The 16,130-nt window shown below is 42.1% G+C and overlaps 1 protein-coding gene across 1 annotated transcript in view; it reads right to left on the bottom strand.

Annotated features, from left to right (window-relative positions):
• Nucleotides 1–460: 460 nt before the first annotated feature.
• tnfaip8l3 (tumor necrosis factor, alpha-induced protein 8-like 3) overlaps nucleotides 461–16,130 on the bottom strand; it is a 59,225-nt gene continuing 43,555 nt past the window's right edge. The window contains exon 2 of the mRNA XM_073850411.1: nucleotides 461–3,647. Within this exon, the coding sequence (XP_073706512.1) occupies nucleotides 3,085–3,647 (563 nt within the window). The 3' untranslated portion in view covers nucleotides 461–3,084. The remainder of the gene's footprint in view (nucleotides 3,648–16,130) is intronic.

Below are 16,130 nucleotides of genomic sequence, written 5' to 3'. Positions count from 1 at the left end.
TTCGGATATCGCCATATTTGATATTTACTTTAGTCACTGCTTTGGTTACAGGAATAATCACGAATAGAAAGACTTGACTTCATTTGCACATTCATACAGACAGTATTCAATCCTCTATTGTAAGTGGCTGTGTGAACAGGACATTCTGAGCCGTTTATCTAGTAAGCGTGGTTGACGTTGACTGTGTGAATGTAGCCAAGGTCATCAAAGACGTCCATGTAGTTATTCAAGTTAACCAAACGTTGAGTAGAGAAATGCTGCATTCGTCTATCCAACTTTCTTGGAAGATTGCAATAAATGTACTTTCTATAACAGAATAAAGGACAGATACTGAAGTAAAAATACACCACATCTGTCTTTTTTGGGGAATGCAGCATACTTGAGATCTGCCTAAATAGTTTGTCCAATCAAACAGAGATCAATCACAGTTGCTGAAATGACAAAAGGACACTACAGGAAGTTCATATGGATCGTTTAATGACAGATAATAGTGCTACACTCTGGGGTTACTGAACAGGCTTAGGAATAGTCACATTTCTCTTCTGCATGTACGTTTACACACATTTACATGCTCTGGAAACATCAGGATGTGGAAAAACCAAGTACAGGATCATGGCAGCCGCTGTGACACTGAGTCATTACAAAGGCAAAAGACAGAAGACCAAAACCCCAAAGTTTATTTACAATCTTTCTGCTGCACTTTAGTTGTTTTTATTTTTGGCGAATGCTCTGTTCAACAAAGGTCTGCGCCAATTTTCTCTCAATGCTTTTGAAATCTTAAAGGGATAGTTCAGCCAAAAATACATACATCAGCATCATTTACTTGCCCTTGTTTTGTTCAAAACCTGTATGGCTGTGTTTCTTCTAAAGAATCCAGGAAGTGAATGGGGACAGACTCTGTTAAGCTTTAAAAATGGCAACGATATTTAACCCTTGTATGGTGTTTGGTCTGTGGGACCCATTTTCACTTTTTTTCAAAAGAAAAAATATTTTTTCAAACTTAGACTTATTGGCCTTTCTGTGAAGAACATTTATCAGAATACATTTCACCACATAGGGGTCAAAGAGGTCAAAAAAATTGCCTTTAATAATACCAAATAGCTTTGTTTTTGCGTCTAATTGATTACGATGGAGAATTTGTTTGAAATGGCAGAAAGGTGAAAGTATCATTACATTTTTTTTATTCCCATTAATTCTTTTTTTTTGTTGTTTTTACGGAAAATGCCTCTATCTTCAGACAGTCCATGCATTTTCTTTTAACAGTAATTCCTCTGGTATTTATGCATCTTTCACTCCCTTTAATTGATAGGACATGTATGTGTGTTGTTTTATTCAGTGTATGTTATCATTGTTGATGAACTCACAGAGTAAGATTCCAAACAGCTAGGTTGTTACGGAAAGACATAATTAAAAAATAACTCCTTGATAGATTATGCAAAACATTAATCTTCAGGCACTTCATGATCTAATTCCATTTCAGGGATTCCAAAATAATTCTTGATCTATATTTTTCCCCCAATTAATTCTTCTGCTGTGCAAATACATCTTTATAACATTTTCACAAAATGTAAAATTGCTGTTTCTATGCTTTTTGTTTATAGTTGAATCTCTGTAAGTCTGTGCTGCCATCTTAAAAGTAGGTGTGTGAATCTTCACAATCTTCTTAATTACGATTTTCATTATCAACTAAATATCACGATGTGTCACATTCTTAATTTTCAATATTACTGCATTTCATTCATTTTATATCAAATTTATTTTGTGCAAAATACACTTTATTTTTTATTATATGAGCAGGCTACTTTTTAAAACAATTACTTATTAAAAATAAGTGTTTTTGTAAGTATCCAAAGGTTTCCAGATAATAGTTATAGTTTTTTTTTCCTCAGCATTATTGCCGTTTGATTATTACTGATGAGATTATAGACAGAGGCAGCTTTAACAGGCTTCATTCAAACTAATGCACAGATCTATTTCCATATATCAGATGTTTTGTCCTGCTCTGAAAACATAACTGACTGTGTGTACATCAGTTTTCTATAAAAGTATTCGAAAATGCAAGTGCATATCTAGCTTTAGGACGAACAAACACAAAGCGCATGTGAAAGTCTGTCAGTGCGTGAGTTTCGTGCATCTAATAGTACATTGTAAAACTTTTCTCCAGATTCAACTTAAAAACCTAAGTTCAGCAGCTGCCTTAATACTTTAAGTTAAATCAACTTAAAACTACAAGTCATTTTAACTTATTACACTAAAAATGAGTTGATTTAACTTAAGAGTTGAAATGACTTAAGTTGACTTAACTTAATTTTAAGGCAGCTGCTAAACTTAAGTTTTTAAGTTGAAACTGGTGTAAACTTTTTACACTGTACTGCATTTCAAACGATACAAATGAAAGCGTTTCTGAAGTAAAACACGGCGGTTGGAAGCACACACTGTCAAGTGCAAATTCTGTCCGCTGTGTCTCTAGCATGCACATGTACCATATGTAATATATTCAGAATCGATTCAGAATTGTTAAAGAGAAAATTGCAATTTTCCAATTTTGTGTTCCTCAAGAAAAATGAAGCCATACAGGTTTGGAACATGATCAGGTTGACTAAATGATGACAGAACGCTTATTTTGGAATGAACGATATCCCTTTAACTTTTGAGTAGATTAACTGGACATCTTAACTGGTTCTTACGGACGTACAGAAGAAAGCTAGGGTTGCATTGCTAGGCCATTCCTAAAGGATAGGTAGGTCAAATGTCATACAGTGCATATAAAGGAGCTGGTAATTTAAAACGTTCCTGCAATTGCACACAAAGGACAGGTTTTCGGGACACCGATTCATTCAGGTTCTCCACTTAAATGGACTTTCCTCAAACAATCATCTGGTACGTTGACAATACAGACCAGGATTCGACTTTAATCTGCGTTTGGTTGACCATCCCTACAGGTTGGGTTACAATCACATCATCAAGTAATCATGACAGCCTATATTTCAAACAAATAACCAAAGAACACACGTTGCGTAAAATCCCGTAGCTCAAATCCCAGTAGCCTGACGGAGTCTCACACGACCGACCGTGAACTGGAGGTTAAAGCGTGCCCTCGTCGAGGAGTTTGTTTATCCCGTCGCAGATCTTCCTCAGGTTAAGTCTGTACTCTTCAGACGGGCCGTACAGCTCGGTCAGGAAATCCACATCTGCGAAATGGTTGAAAACGTGGTCGATCCGCGCGTGGGAGCGTGCGGTCAAGTGGTGCTCCACCAGCTCGTGGAGAAGGTCCCTACATTCCATCAGCAGCTCGGAAAGAATGCCGCGGTCGAACGTGTACTCCACCTCGTAAAAGCTCACCACCGTCATGGCCGCCTGGTTCATCTTCTTTTTGAAGCGTTCGACGGTCTCCATCTCGTCAGGGCTGAACTGGTGGTTTCGGTAGAGAATGCCGATCTTCAGGGCGATCTTGATGACGTCTTTGATGATCTTGTGGGCTTCCTTCTTGCTCTTGGTGTATTCACGACTGGCCCTGTAGAGTTCGTCCAGGATCTCGCTGCTGGTATCGTCCGTGAGGAGGTTTGCCACCGCCATGGTGGCCATTTTACTCAAGATTTTCTTTTGGGCCTGAAGGGCCAAACTCTTGGAGTTGAAGCTCTCTTGCCCTGTAGGAACAAAGAGGAAAGTAAAGTTAGCCACTTTAAAGAGAGAATCTCCTCTCTCTCACATACATTCTCACATATGTTTATTTTAGTAAGTATACTTAAGAAAGTTCAATTATAATTTTAAGTATACTTTATGTAGTAAGTATACACATATCAGTGTACTAGTAGTATACTTTTAAGTGTACTATTTCAATACTCATTGGAACTAAATTGGCCCACTTTCTAGTATATAAAGATATAACAGCAGTAAAAATTGAGGACACAACTAGTTTACATCTATGTTTTCAGTTTGTACTGCAAGTATACTAAAAGTGAACTTATAGGTATACTGATAGTTTACTAATTAAATGCATTTTTAGTTCACTTTAAAGTATAGTCTCAGTATACTACTAGTTTAGTAGTTTTATCCTGCAAGTATACTCTTAGGTTTTCTCTAAGTGCATTTACATCTTACTTTAAGTATACTACTATGTCCCTATTTAGGTATTAATTTGTATATATTTTGTTATATGAATATCTGAACACACAAAACATAAAAAAAGAACAGGGTATCTGCTTGTAAACAAAAATTCTAGCTTCATGTATTCTTTTTATTATAAACACTTGAATGTGGGAAGTTTCATAAATAAATAAATAAACAACATTTTGAACAAAAAGACATAGATCAAAACGTAGATGGAGTTGATCAACAGCCCAAAGCTTGACAGTCATTATTTCCTCTTCATGGGTGGACATTTTATTCCATAACGTTACACAGTTTTCCATATCTATGGTTTTGATGCTGTTTTATGTCTGATGATTGTGTTAGATTACATGTGGAAGCATCTGTTGTTTCGGTTTCTTCTTCACTTGTGTTTTGGAAATTATGTTTAGTAGATGTACAATAGCACCCCTAGCGTATAACAATGAAAACACAGATTCTCAGAGCACAAGTAGAGCTCAAATAGACTTTTTCTTTTGCACACCTAAATGTCATTTTAAGCATATTTCTGAGAAGAACATATAGCAGACCAAAAGTATACCATCCTATTTAAAGTTTAAAAGAATTATACTAATAGCACACTTCTTTTTTGTAAGGGTTGGTTTGAATGTCAATAATGCTCAGTTTTCTACAGAACTTTTTTCTGTAAATGCTTGCAGTGTTTTGAGTATCCAGGTCAAGGGCGGTCTAACAGACATCTCTGTCAATAAAATGCCATCCTGAAAGGTTTAACATATAAAACATTCCATCTGTCTTTCAGCATATTTTGCTCAAAGAAGTTTTTTTCTGAACCTCTATTCAAGCTGTTGTCAAATTCAATGAAACATGAACCCTTCTTTTGATGTTAAATTCCATTTTCATTCTTTTAATTTCAGCTATTAATGAAATGATAGAAGAGAAGGTTTTTATTAACATTATTGATGTATTTATTTCAATACTGTGAAATAACGGAGAAAGGAGAATGGGGAAATAAATGTTATTTTCAGGGTCATTTCATGATGAAAAATTAGAAATGTTTGTGCATTACAAAAGTTCATTAGAAAAAGTATGGCATCATTTGCCACTGCGACTGATTTTATGTAACAATGGCGTTTATATATGTATATATATTTTTAGGAGGGCATTTATTGAACTACTGTAGGTGTGCCACCAAAACTGTTTTGTGTGCAAATGCATGCCAGCAAAGCTGTTGATTTACTAATGATTTATATAGTGTCTAATGGACTGTGATAATATTAGCACAAGCTCTCTGGTCAGACTGGAGAGACTGATGTTTGACACACTGTGGGTGAGTCCCTCTGGGTGTGTGAGAGTTCTCAGCTTGTTCACTCTGCTGAGGTTTGCTGTCTGTCTGATCTGCTGTTGTAGAGGTGGAAACTGCACGTTCAATAACTCAATAACAAGATTTAGGCCAAAAATAGGAGAACGGGAAAAAAAGGATTGCATTTAGGAAGGGGTGAGGGTTTATGAATCTCCTGCAGGATTCTGTGACTTGAGAAAAAGATTGATGGTATAGTTTTGGCAAGCTTTTCCCATGAATCTTGATTTATTTATTTATTTTTCATGAAATGTATGGAAGCCACTAAATAAAGAAACCGAAACAAAAAATTCTGACCTTTCTTTTTTAAGTCAGAATTGTGAGAACTCAGAATTAGGGATGGAACAAAATAAATATTCTTGGCCGAAGCTGAACAAAATTACACACTGGGCCGCTTACCAAACACGGTTTTTACACATGTATTTTGCCAATTTTTTCACCATTCAGCCAAAATGAGCTTTTTACAGTTTTGTCTTGCTTTTCAAACAAAAAAAATCAATTACAAAACAACATTTAATCACATGTTTAACATTAACAACAAAGCACAGTTTAACTTCAAATGAATAAGTTAGTAAAATAATATTCTGTGGCCATTTTAAAGGCCCTTTCTTGAATCAGGCATGTGTTCTTAATGGTCAGATGAATGCAGCCTTGCTGAGCAATGGAGAATGTTATAATAAATGTATTAATAGAGCTGTTGGAATGATTGATATCATTATTTTTGTGGTACTTATCTATTTTATTTTACAAAACAACAGTAAAATTATAATACTAACATTTATGAATGTTGACTTTTATTTTGGCAGAAACCCGCCAGAAGACCTTGTTAGGACTTTTAGCTGACAGCAGCAGATTTATGAATAATTCTCATCTGCATTAGTGTGCGCCTCTGTTTGCGTCACATCATTTTTCTGTATAATTTATTTCGCTTATTCGGCTGAACACCTAAAGAGCCCTTTTTGCTATTTTTGGCCAAATAATTTCGGTTGCCGGACATTCGGTGCACCCCTACTCAGAATCAGTGAGTTCAATTAGTGAATGATTTCTCTGACTGATTCAAACCATTTTATTAAAAGAACCAGCTCATTTGAGTCATTTGTTGGTGAATCAGACTACGCTGTTCAGGCTGTGTGTTACTTTTTGCATGCAGCCCCTAAGAATAACTCAATAAAAAGATGTGTTTCCTTGCCAATAAATTGTCTTTGTTTTTTATTTATTTGGATGCACATCACTCTACAAGCTCAAAACTCTGGGACATTCTTAAAGTGGCACTGCAGATCCAGCCAGGGGTGAAATTTTAGGGTAAAAAACAGCAGCTGTATTTGCTGGAAATTTACTGTAAAAAATATGGTTTATGGTTTTAGACTTCTATATGTAAATGACCTCCACTTATGAAGTTGCTGAACACTGAATAAGCATAGATGTGTAAACATGGGCATGGTTATGAATGTTGATTTATGAACAAGCCATTGCAATTTAGTTTCAGTAAATGAACCGTGGGAAAGCTTCACGTTGTGAATGTTACACCATGTCCTGACAAGGTGCCATGTGATTAAGCAAAGCAATACAAGCAATCGCTTCCATGTAAATTGAAGCAACACAACATTTGGTCTGCGTTCTATTTCTGGTGCATTTGGTAGCCTTGTCCAAAGAGAAATCTCATTTGCCCAAAAGCCTGCTCCATTCAGTTGTACAATAAGCATCAAATATGCTCTGATCAGCTGTGCTTCAGGTCGCACACTATCTTTGCTTTCAGTGTGGACGGATAAATTAATAATGTATTGTGTCACACCTGGTTAGGACATGTATTTAAGTATGTTGACCCAGAGCATCATACCCTTCAATTTCAAAAGGAACATCCATTTTTTTTTTATAATTTATAATTATAAATTAAACCCTTTGCCATCTGAGATCTCTTTGCTGGAAACCAAATGCCAGCACAGCAACATGAAACTTTCATTATTATGCCATCTTTTTTCATTATGTAATATTTTTTTCCCCCATTTTCAAGACTTTCATGACCGTTGCTTAGAGGGTTAGTTCACCCAAAAATAATAATTAGCCCATGATTCACTCACCCTATGCATTTGGCATCCTAGGTGTATTTTATTTCCTTCTTTCAGACAAATCCAATCAGAGTTATATTAAAAATTATCTTATAAACTTCCAAGCTTTACAATGGCATAGGTGGGTGTTTCTCTTTATCAGTCCAAAACAAGTCCAATAAAGTGCATCCATCCAAAGTGCTTCACACAGTTCCAGGGGGTGAATAAAGATGCATTTTGGTAAGAAAAATATCCATATTTAAAACACAATAATCACTTTAATCTAGCTTCCACCAACTGGTCGTACCCAGAAGCAGCTCCAGGCGGGTGACGCAATACATTGCACATGTGCCGCGCTAAAAAGTGACAAATGCGAACGCGCCATGGAGAGATCAAAACAAAACAAAGGTCACGAATTAGAAGAGTCCAAAACAAGGATTTGTAAAGAGAAGTGTCGGAGGATTTTAATATAAACCAAGTGGAGACTGGTTTTCCTGCGCTAAAGTAATGAAAGCTTCCTTTGCTCCTGTAAACAAACGCTGGTTTTCACCAGACTCACAGGCGCATGTGCAATGCAAACTTCCTGGATATTTTCTTACAAAACCGCATCTAATCGCTACAGGTCTTTATTCACCATTGGACTTGTTTTGGACTGATGACGAGAAACACCTAGGGCTCTGCAAGTTCTTTTTCGATTTCGGCTTCAAACGATCATGAAAATACAGTAATGGAGATGAAACGATTATTGCGCCCCGTTCCGCCTCTTTCCAGTGGTGCGCTTTCGCTTCTCCATAAAAGCCTAATTTTTACATGCAAATCAACAAAATCAAGTAACGTGACTTTCATAAAACGGGACGTGCTTAATTTATTAATTTATTAATAATTTCTTTGATGTGTGTTTTTAAAAGCAAGAATGAAACTTGTTCTGTGCATGCGCTCAGAGATGGAGCAAAACACGGACATGTAAAGTCATCTTTTAGCTCAAGGTGCGCCTAAACGGTCAAATACACGCCAAAATATTTCAAAATGAGGCGCTTGGTGATTACTCATGTAAACCCTTGTCAGTTCTGTCTTAAGTGATCAGAAACAGTTGAGAATGAAACTCGTGTGTAACAGTATATTGGATCAAATAATATTCCTTCTGCCGTCTCTGTGCTTAATATTAATAAAGCATAAAAATACAGAGAAAAATCACTCACTGCTCTTGAATGAAGGACTTTTGTAGTTTTAATAAGAAACAAAGCATGTTTAATTATTACAGTGAAGACAGTGTTTTATTTTACATTCAAATAATTACATTCAATTTCTGTAGTATTGTAAGACTATTTTAGACTTGCAGAAATGTATTCAGTATTTTTTATTTTTTATAAAAGCACTTTTTTTCAATTGTATCTCTTTTTTTTTCTGTTGTATTGCTATCTTTAAATTAATCACTATTATAAAGTTTTGGACCCAGTCATAATCGTGTTAAATAATCGTGATTACAAAATTGACCAAAATAATCATGATTATGATTTTTGCCAAAATCGAGCAGCCCTAGAAACACCCGCCTATGCCGTTGTAAAGCTTGGAAGTGTCAGGATAATTTTAACATAACTCTGATTAGATTCATCTGAAAGAAGAAAGCCATATACACTAAGGATGCTTTAAGGGTGAGTAAATCATGGGCTAATTTTCATTTTTGAGTGAACTAACCCTTTCATAAATGTTTAAAATGTGCAGCATACTAGAGAATCAAACCCATGACCTCAGTTCTGCCGGTGTCATGCTCTACCAGCTGAGCTCTAGAAGCAGCGATTGCATAAACCTCTTTGTCATTCAGAGTGAACATCATCCTTGCTGTCAGAGACATTAGTGAAAGGTCATGCCTCCATGGTCAGACCGAGGTCACACCGTCTCACCTGGCAGCCAGACATGTGTGTGTGTAGAGGTTAACTTCACTCTGGCTCTCTTTACATGACATAAGAGAGACTGGAGCCCTGGTCGGGCACTAGTGTGGCATTCACGTGCCATTCTGTGGCATTCAGTGGCATTCTCCAATGACGGATTTCCCAGACCGTCCTGCTGACATATAACAGTGATTTGTGTGAGGCAGTAAACGAGAGTGACGGTTGGATCTTTGCAGGCGAGTTCAGGAAGGAATAGATTTTCCGCATTTGTGTCTATGTTAATCACGTCTGTAGTGTGTAATTTGAACTAGGAGGTATCTAAATAAAATTTGCTCTCAGATTGCCCACGTCTCCTACAGATAAACACGACAAAACAATACCCTCCCTCCAGTGCTCCAGTGCCATCGCAACAATTCAGCCCAAGATAAACCCTCACACATCTCACAAAACACTGAGAAATCACATCATCAAGGACGTATACGGTCACCAAAGCTCTGTTCCCAAACCTAGCGAGCTGCCTTGTTATTTACTGTCTACTTCGGCAGCTGCCTTCTAAGACAGCATCCTAACTGAAATAAGCTTGCGATGCCTTTTGGGAATATTTGGGATTCTGCATTTGGTTATAGGGCTGTGCAATTAATCGAAATTCAGTTTCGATTTTAGCTTCAAACGATCATGAGAATACAGAAATCGAGATAATCTCAGAGTAATCGCTCCTCCATAAAAGCCTAATTTCACATGCAAATCAGCAAAATCATAAAACGGGACGTGCTTGATTTATTAATGTTTCTTTGATGTTGTGTTTTTAAAAGCGTGAAGGAAAATTTGCGAATTTCTGTGTATGCACTCAGAGACCGAGCAGAACACGGACATGTACGGTTATCTTTTAGCTCAAGGTGTGCCTAAACTGTCAAATACACACATAAAATATAATACAAATATACAAATATAAAAGTGTTTCAAAATGAGGCACTTGGCGATTATTCACGGAAACCCTTCTCAGTTACGTCTTAAATGATAAGAGAATGAAAATATTTGTTTAAGAGTATTTTGCATCCTTGTGGCTCTTAAATAATATTTCTTCTGCAGTCTCTGTGCTTAATATTCATGAAATGTAAAAAATACAAACACCATGACTAAAATAATAACACATTTTGTTCAAACACATATGTAAACATCTATTATAGATAATGCAAAAATTCAAACACAAACGTACAAAATAAGGAACACGACTGGACAGAAAACATTTCTGCTACCAAGAGTGCTCTTAAAAAGCACTTCTGTGAGGCATTTGAGTGTGTACTTCCTCAGAAATTATTGTATGACACGGTGTTTCCTGTACACTGTAAAAATGACCATAAATGTAATGGTAAAAACCTGTTAATGGTAAATTCCCATACTATATACGGTAAAAACCTGTATTGGATTGGATATTAGTAATACACCATTTTTGAAAGTGAAAAAGAATGTAAAATTTATAGTGAAGAACCGTAAACTGACATTCCCAGAATTTCCCTGCATTACATTTTTTTTTTTTTTGACTGTTGAAATAACAGTTTGTTCTTTGTTTTTCTTATTTGGGGTTGTATGTTTCATCTAATGTTGTTAAATGGATATTTATTGCATTATTTAAGTTTCATGTGTGTTGCCATGATGGTGTTTAGTGTTTGTGTGAATGACACTGTACACCTTCTTTATATGTTAGTATTTAAAAGCGGCTTGTGATGGGCTTTGGTTCATCGTGTGACTTTCTCATCACCACCTGCTTTTGGTGGTTATCAGTGTATTAAAAAGGTACAAAACTGATTTCAGTACTTCAAAAGGTTGGTACATTAACATTTTATCCATTAATGAAATTACGATATTTAAATCATCCATTTTGTGTATGTCCGAGAAATCAGAGTCAGCTGTGTTACTTCCAAAGCAGCAACCTCCCGCGCTCTCTATTAAAACCAACACGGAAGTGACTTAAACTGCAATTCCTCGACTGGCCGCTAGAAACTGGCTCCAAAAGGGAGTCAATCCCATAGAATCCCCATGTTAAATTGCCCAACTTTACAGCAGAAAAAAATGTGTTTACACCCTGTTACAAAAAGTGTTTTTGGTCAATATTTTATAACTCATCCGTTTACATTTGTTACAAACGGGATGACTGAGAGTGGGGATCCAAATGCAAGGCTTTATTTAGACGAGGTCAGAACAGACAGGGTCGATCACCAGCAAACATCAACAGCAAAGATAATCCAATAGCGTAATCCAAAGAACAAGCGTGGGTCAAAATCCAGGTGAGCAGTCCAAAGGAAACAGGGAAATGAAAACCAGAAACTAGAAAACTACGACTAAGACTAGGGATAAACTGACTATGACTATGACTAGGAAAACAGGGAAAACAAACAGGGAAAAATGCTCAGTAATGTCCACAAATGTAAATCAATACTTCGCAATGAGTGTGTGTGTGAAGCTGGCTTTTATGGTAGACAAACAGGAAGTAACCATAGAGGCAGCAGAGGGAGCAGCAACAGTCAGTGGGGGTAAGGGCTCCCTCTGCTGGCCTGGCGTAACATAGCCCCCCCCCAAGGAGCGGCTTCCAGACGCTCCAAAAAACAACAGGAGGAAACAGTCCAGGGGAGCGGTGGGGGGGCCAGGAGACTTAGGCAGAACAGGTGGGGCAAAGGCCCTCCAGAGCAGGGCAGGAGATTCAGGAGCCCTCCAGGGCAGGGCTGGAGGCAGAGCAGTCCTTTGAGGTGGAGCAAGAGTCTTAGGAGCCCTCCAGGGCGGAGCAGGAGGCTTAGCGACCCTCTGGGGCAGAGCAGGAAGCGTAGAAGCCCTCCGGGGCGAAGCCGAAGGCGGAGCAAGGGGTTTAGGAGCCCTCCAGGGCGGAGCAGGAGGCGGAGCGGCCCTCCAGGGCAGAGCAGGAGGCGCAGGAGCCCTCCAGGGCGGAGCAGGAGGCGCAGGAACCCTCCAGGGCGGACCAGGAGGCGCAGGAGCCCTCCAGGGCGGAGCAGGAGGCGCAGGAGCCCTCCAGGGCGGAGCAGGAGGCGCAGGAGCCCTCCAGGACGGAACAGGAGGCGCAGGAGCCCTCCAGGGCGGAACAGGAGGCGCAGGAGTCCTCCAGGGCGGAACAGGAGGCGTAGAAGCCCTCCAGGGCGGAACAGGAGGCGCAGGGGCCCTCCAGGGCGGAACAGGAGGCGTAGAAGCCCTCCAGGGCGGAACAGGTGGCCGCATCATGGACTGGGACCTGGGGAGAACAGGGATAGAGGAGGCAGACAGAGCAAGGAGAGAAGTAGAGAGTTCATGGGAGAACGTGGCCTCCATAGCCGTGACCAGGCAGACGAGAACTTCAGGACCGACTTTCGGGGCAGTTCCAGGGCAGACAGAGACTTCTGGAACGGCCCCAAACGCCAAGACAGAGATGACAGGGAACCTAGGCGGTGCAGGCAGAGCAGGGAGTCTTGGCGGGGCAGACAGAGCAAGGAACCTTGGCGGAGCAGACAGGGCAGGGAATTTTGGCGGTGCTGGCAGAGCAGGGAGCACTGGCGATGCGGGCAGAGCGTGAAGCCTTGGCTGAGCGGGCAGAGCGTGAAGCCTTGGCGGAGCGGGCAGAGCGTGAAGCCTTGGCGGAGCGGGCAGAGCGTGAAGCCTTGGCGGAGCGGGCAGAGCGTGAAGCCTTGGCGGAGCGGGCAGAGCGTGAAGCCTTGGCGGTGCTGGCAGAGCGTGAAGCCTTGGCGGAGCGGGCAGGGCGTGAAGCCTTGGCGGAGCGGGCAGAGCGAGAAGCCTTGGCGGTGCTGGCAGAGCGTGAAGCCTTGGCTGAGCGGGCAGAGCGTGAAGTTCCGCTATGGACGCCACCTCCGAAGGAGGTATAGGCGCAGCGGACATGCGTGCAGAAGAGCTCTCCAGAACAAACTTGTGGGCAGACTCATGGGCAGAAGAGGCCACTGGGGCACAGTGTGCGGCCCACACACTCAAAATGGCGATAGCCATAACAGGTAGCACAGTTGGCGGAGGAATGCCCTCCGGGTCATTTGGCGTGGGGCTTGGGAGCGTTGGCTCTGTGGGACTTGGGAGCGTTGGCTCTGCATGGCTTGGCAGCGTTGGCTCTGCATGGCTTGGGAGCGTTGGCTCTGCATGGCTTGGGAGCATTGGCTCTGCATGGCTTGGGAGCGTTGGCTCTGCATGGCTTGGGAGCGTTGGCTCTGCGTGGCTTGGGAGCGTTGGCTCTGCATGGCTTAGGTGCGTTGGCTCTGCATGGCTTGGGAGCGTTGGCTCTGTATGGCTTGGGAGCGTTGGCTCTGTATGGCTTGAGAGTGAAGGCTCTGGATGCTCAGGGGAGATGTGACTTGACAGTGAAGGAGTAGCTATGACCTGACTCTTCATGACAGGAGCAGCAGTGACTTGATTTGGCGTGAGAGGGACAGCTGTGGCTTGGCTTGGCTCGGAGGGAACAGCTGCTTGACTTGGCCTGACAGGAACAGCAGCTGTATCTTGACTTGTCCTGGCAGGAACAGTGACTGTGACGTGACTCGACTCGGCAGGGACAGCAGCTGTAACTTGATTTGGCGTGACAGGGACAGCTGTGGTTTGGCCTGGCTCGGAGGGAACAGCTGCTTGACTTGGCTCTGAAGAAACGACTGCTGCGACATGATTTGGCCTGACAGGAACAGCAGCTGTATCTTGACTTGTCCTGGCAGGGACAGTGATTGTGACGTGACTTGACTTGGTAGGAACGGCAGCTGGTGCAGGTTCGAGAGAAGCAGATATGACGTTCACAGGCAATGGCTTGGTTGACGTGGCGTGAGCAGACGCTGGCTTGGTTGACGTGGCGCTAGCAGATGCTGGCTCGGCTGACAGTAAGGGACCAGCTGAACGAGCCGACCGCAGTGGTGGGTCCTCCAAGCTAGACATTAGTCTCTGATACGTCCTGGAAGGGTGTGAGTCTGGCGCTGTAGCCACCCTGTTAATAACAGACTCAGGTATGGCGGCCATCTTGCGTACAGGTTCAGGCGTGGCGGCCATTTTGTGTGCAAGCACGGGCGTGGCGGTCATCTTGGGTGCAGGCTCTGGCGTGGCGGCCATCTTTGCAGCAGGCTCTGGCGTGGCGGCCATCTTTGCAGCAGGCTCTGGTGTGGCGGCCATCTTTGCAGCAGGCTCTGGCGTGGCGGCCATCTTTGCAGCAGGCTCTGGCGTGGCGGCCATCTTAGCAGCAGGCTCTGGCGTGGCGGGCATCTTCGCAGCAGGCTCTGGCGTGGTGGCCATTCTGACCGGGAACTCAGGAACGGGAGCCATCTTATGAACGTGCTTTGGAACGGCGGCCATCTTGTGAGCAGGGTCTGGAAGAGCGGCCATTTTGCGAACAGGATCAGGAAGGGCGGCCATCTTGGGTGCAGACTCAGGAAAGGCGGCCATCTTATGAGCTGACTCGGGAAGGACAGCCATCTTGGAAACAGGCTTTGGGACAGCGGCCATCTTGTGAACTGGCTTGGGGGTGGCAGCCATCTTGTGAACCGGCTTGGGAATGGCGGCCATCTTGTGATCGGGTCTTGGGGTGGCAGCCATCTTGTGAGATAAGTCAGACGTGGTAGATTTCTTGTGAGCTGGGTCCAATCGGGTGACCATCTTGAATGCGGACTCAGGAAGGATGGTCATTCCGAAAGCTGATTCGGGAAAGGCGGCCATTTTGTGAACGGGCTCCTGAAAGGCAGACATCTTGTGCTTGGGCTCGAAGCTAGCAGACCTCTTGTGCTGTGGCTCGAAGCTAGCAGACATCTTGTGCTGTGGCTCGAAGCTAGCTGACATCTTGTGCTGTGGCTCGAAGCTAGCAGACATCTTGCGCTGTGGCTTTGGGCTAGCAGACATCTTGTGCTGTGGTTCTGAGCTAACAGACATCCTGTGCTGAGGCCCTTCTAGTACTCCCACAGTGAACGGAGATCCACAATGCGACAACACAAAGTCAATAAACTGTGCGAGGGTCCAACTAGGGTCCTCATCGGGTAAATTGTAACCGATATCTGTGTCCAACCCACTCCAAAAACACTCCTTCATTAAGGTCTCATCGTAAGGTGCCAGATAACAATAAGCAATGAAATCCCTCACATAATGCTCGATGGGACGGCCATTTTGAAAGATGGAGCAGAGCAGACTTACGGGGTTGGACAAACTTCCTGTTGAATCCATTCTTGATGGTTGTTCTGCTGGTGGTGAATAAAGCCGCTGGATCCGGGTGTGGCGAAGTATTCTGTTACAAACGGGATGACTGAGAGTGGGGATCCAAATGCAAGGCTTTATTTAGACGAGGTCAGAACAGACAGGGTCGATCACCAGCAAACATCAACAGCAAAGATAATCCAATAGCGTAATCCAAAGAACAAGCGTGGGTCAAAATCCAGGTGAGCAGTCCAAAGGAAACAGGGAAATGAAAACCAGAAACTAGAAAACTACGACTAAGACTAGGGATAAACTGACTATGACTATGACTAGGAAAACAGGGAAAACAAACAGGGAAAAATGCTCAGTAATGTCCACAAATGTAAATCAATACTTCGCAATGAGTGTGTGTGTGAAGCTGGCTTTTATGGTAGACAAACAGGAAGTAACCATAGAGGCAGCAGAGGGAGCAGCAACAGTCAGTGGGGGTAAGGGCTCCCTCTGCTGGCCTGGCGTAACATAATACTAAGCCACAAAGTTCTGCATAATAAAGGGCGTGGCCACTTGAGTGACAGGTGGGTTGCTGCTGCTGTAACCACTGTTGCACTT

This window comes from Garra rufa, chromosome 11, assembly GCF_049309525.1.
Source record: "Garra rufa chromosome 11, GarRuf1.0, whole genome shotgun sequence".
NCBI classification, from domain to species: domain Eukaryota; kingdom Metazoa; phylum Chordata; class Actinopteri; order Cypriniformes; family Cyprinidae; genus Garra; species Garra rufa.
Note: the sequence above shows the minus strand (reverse complement) of the source record. Positions and strands in the feature narration are given on the sequence as shown.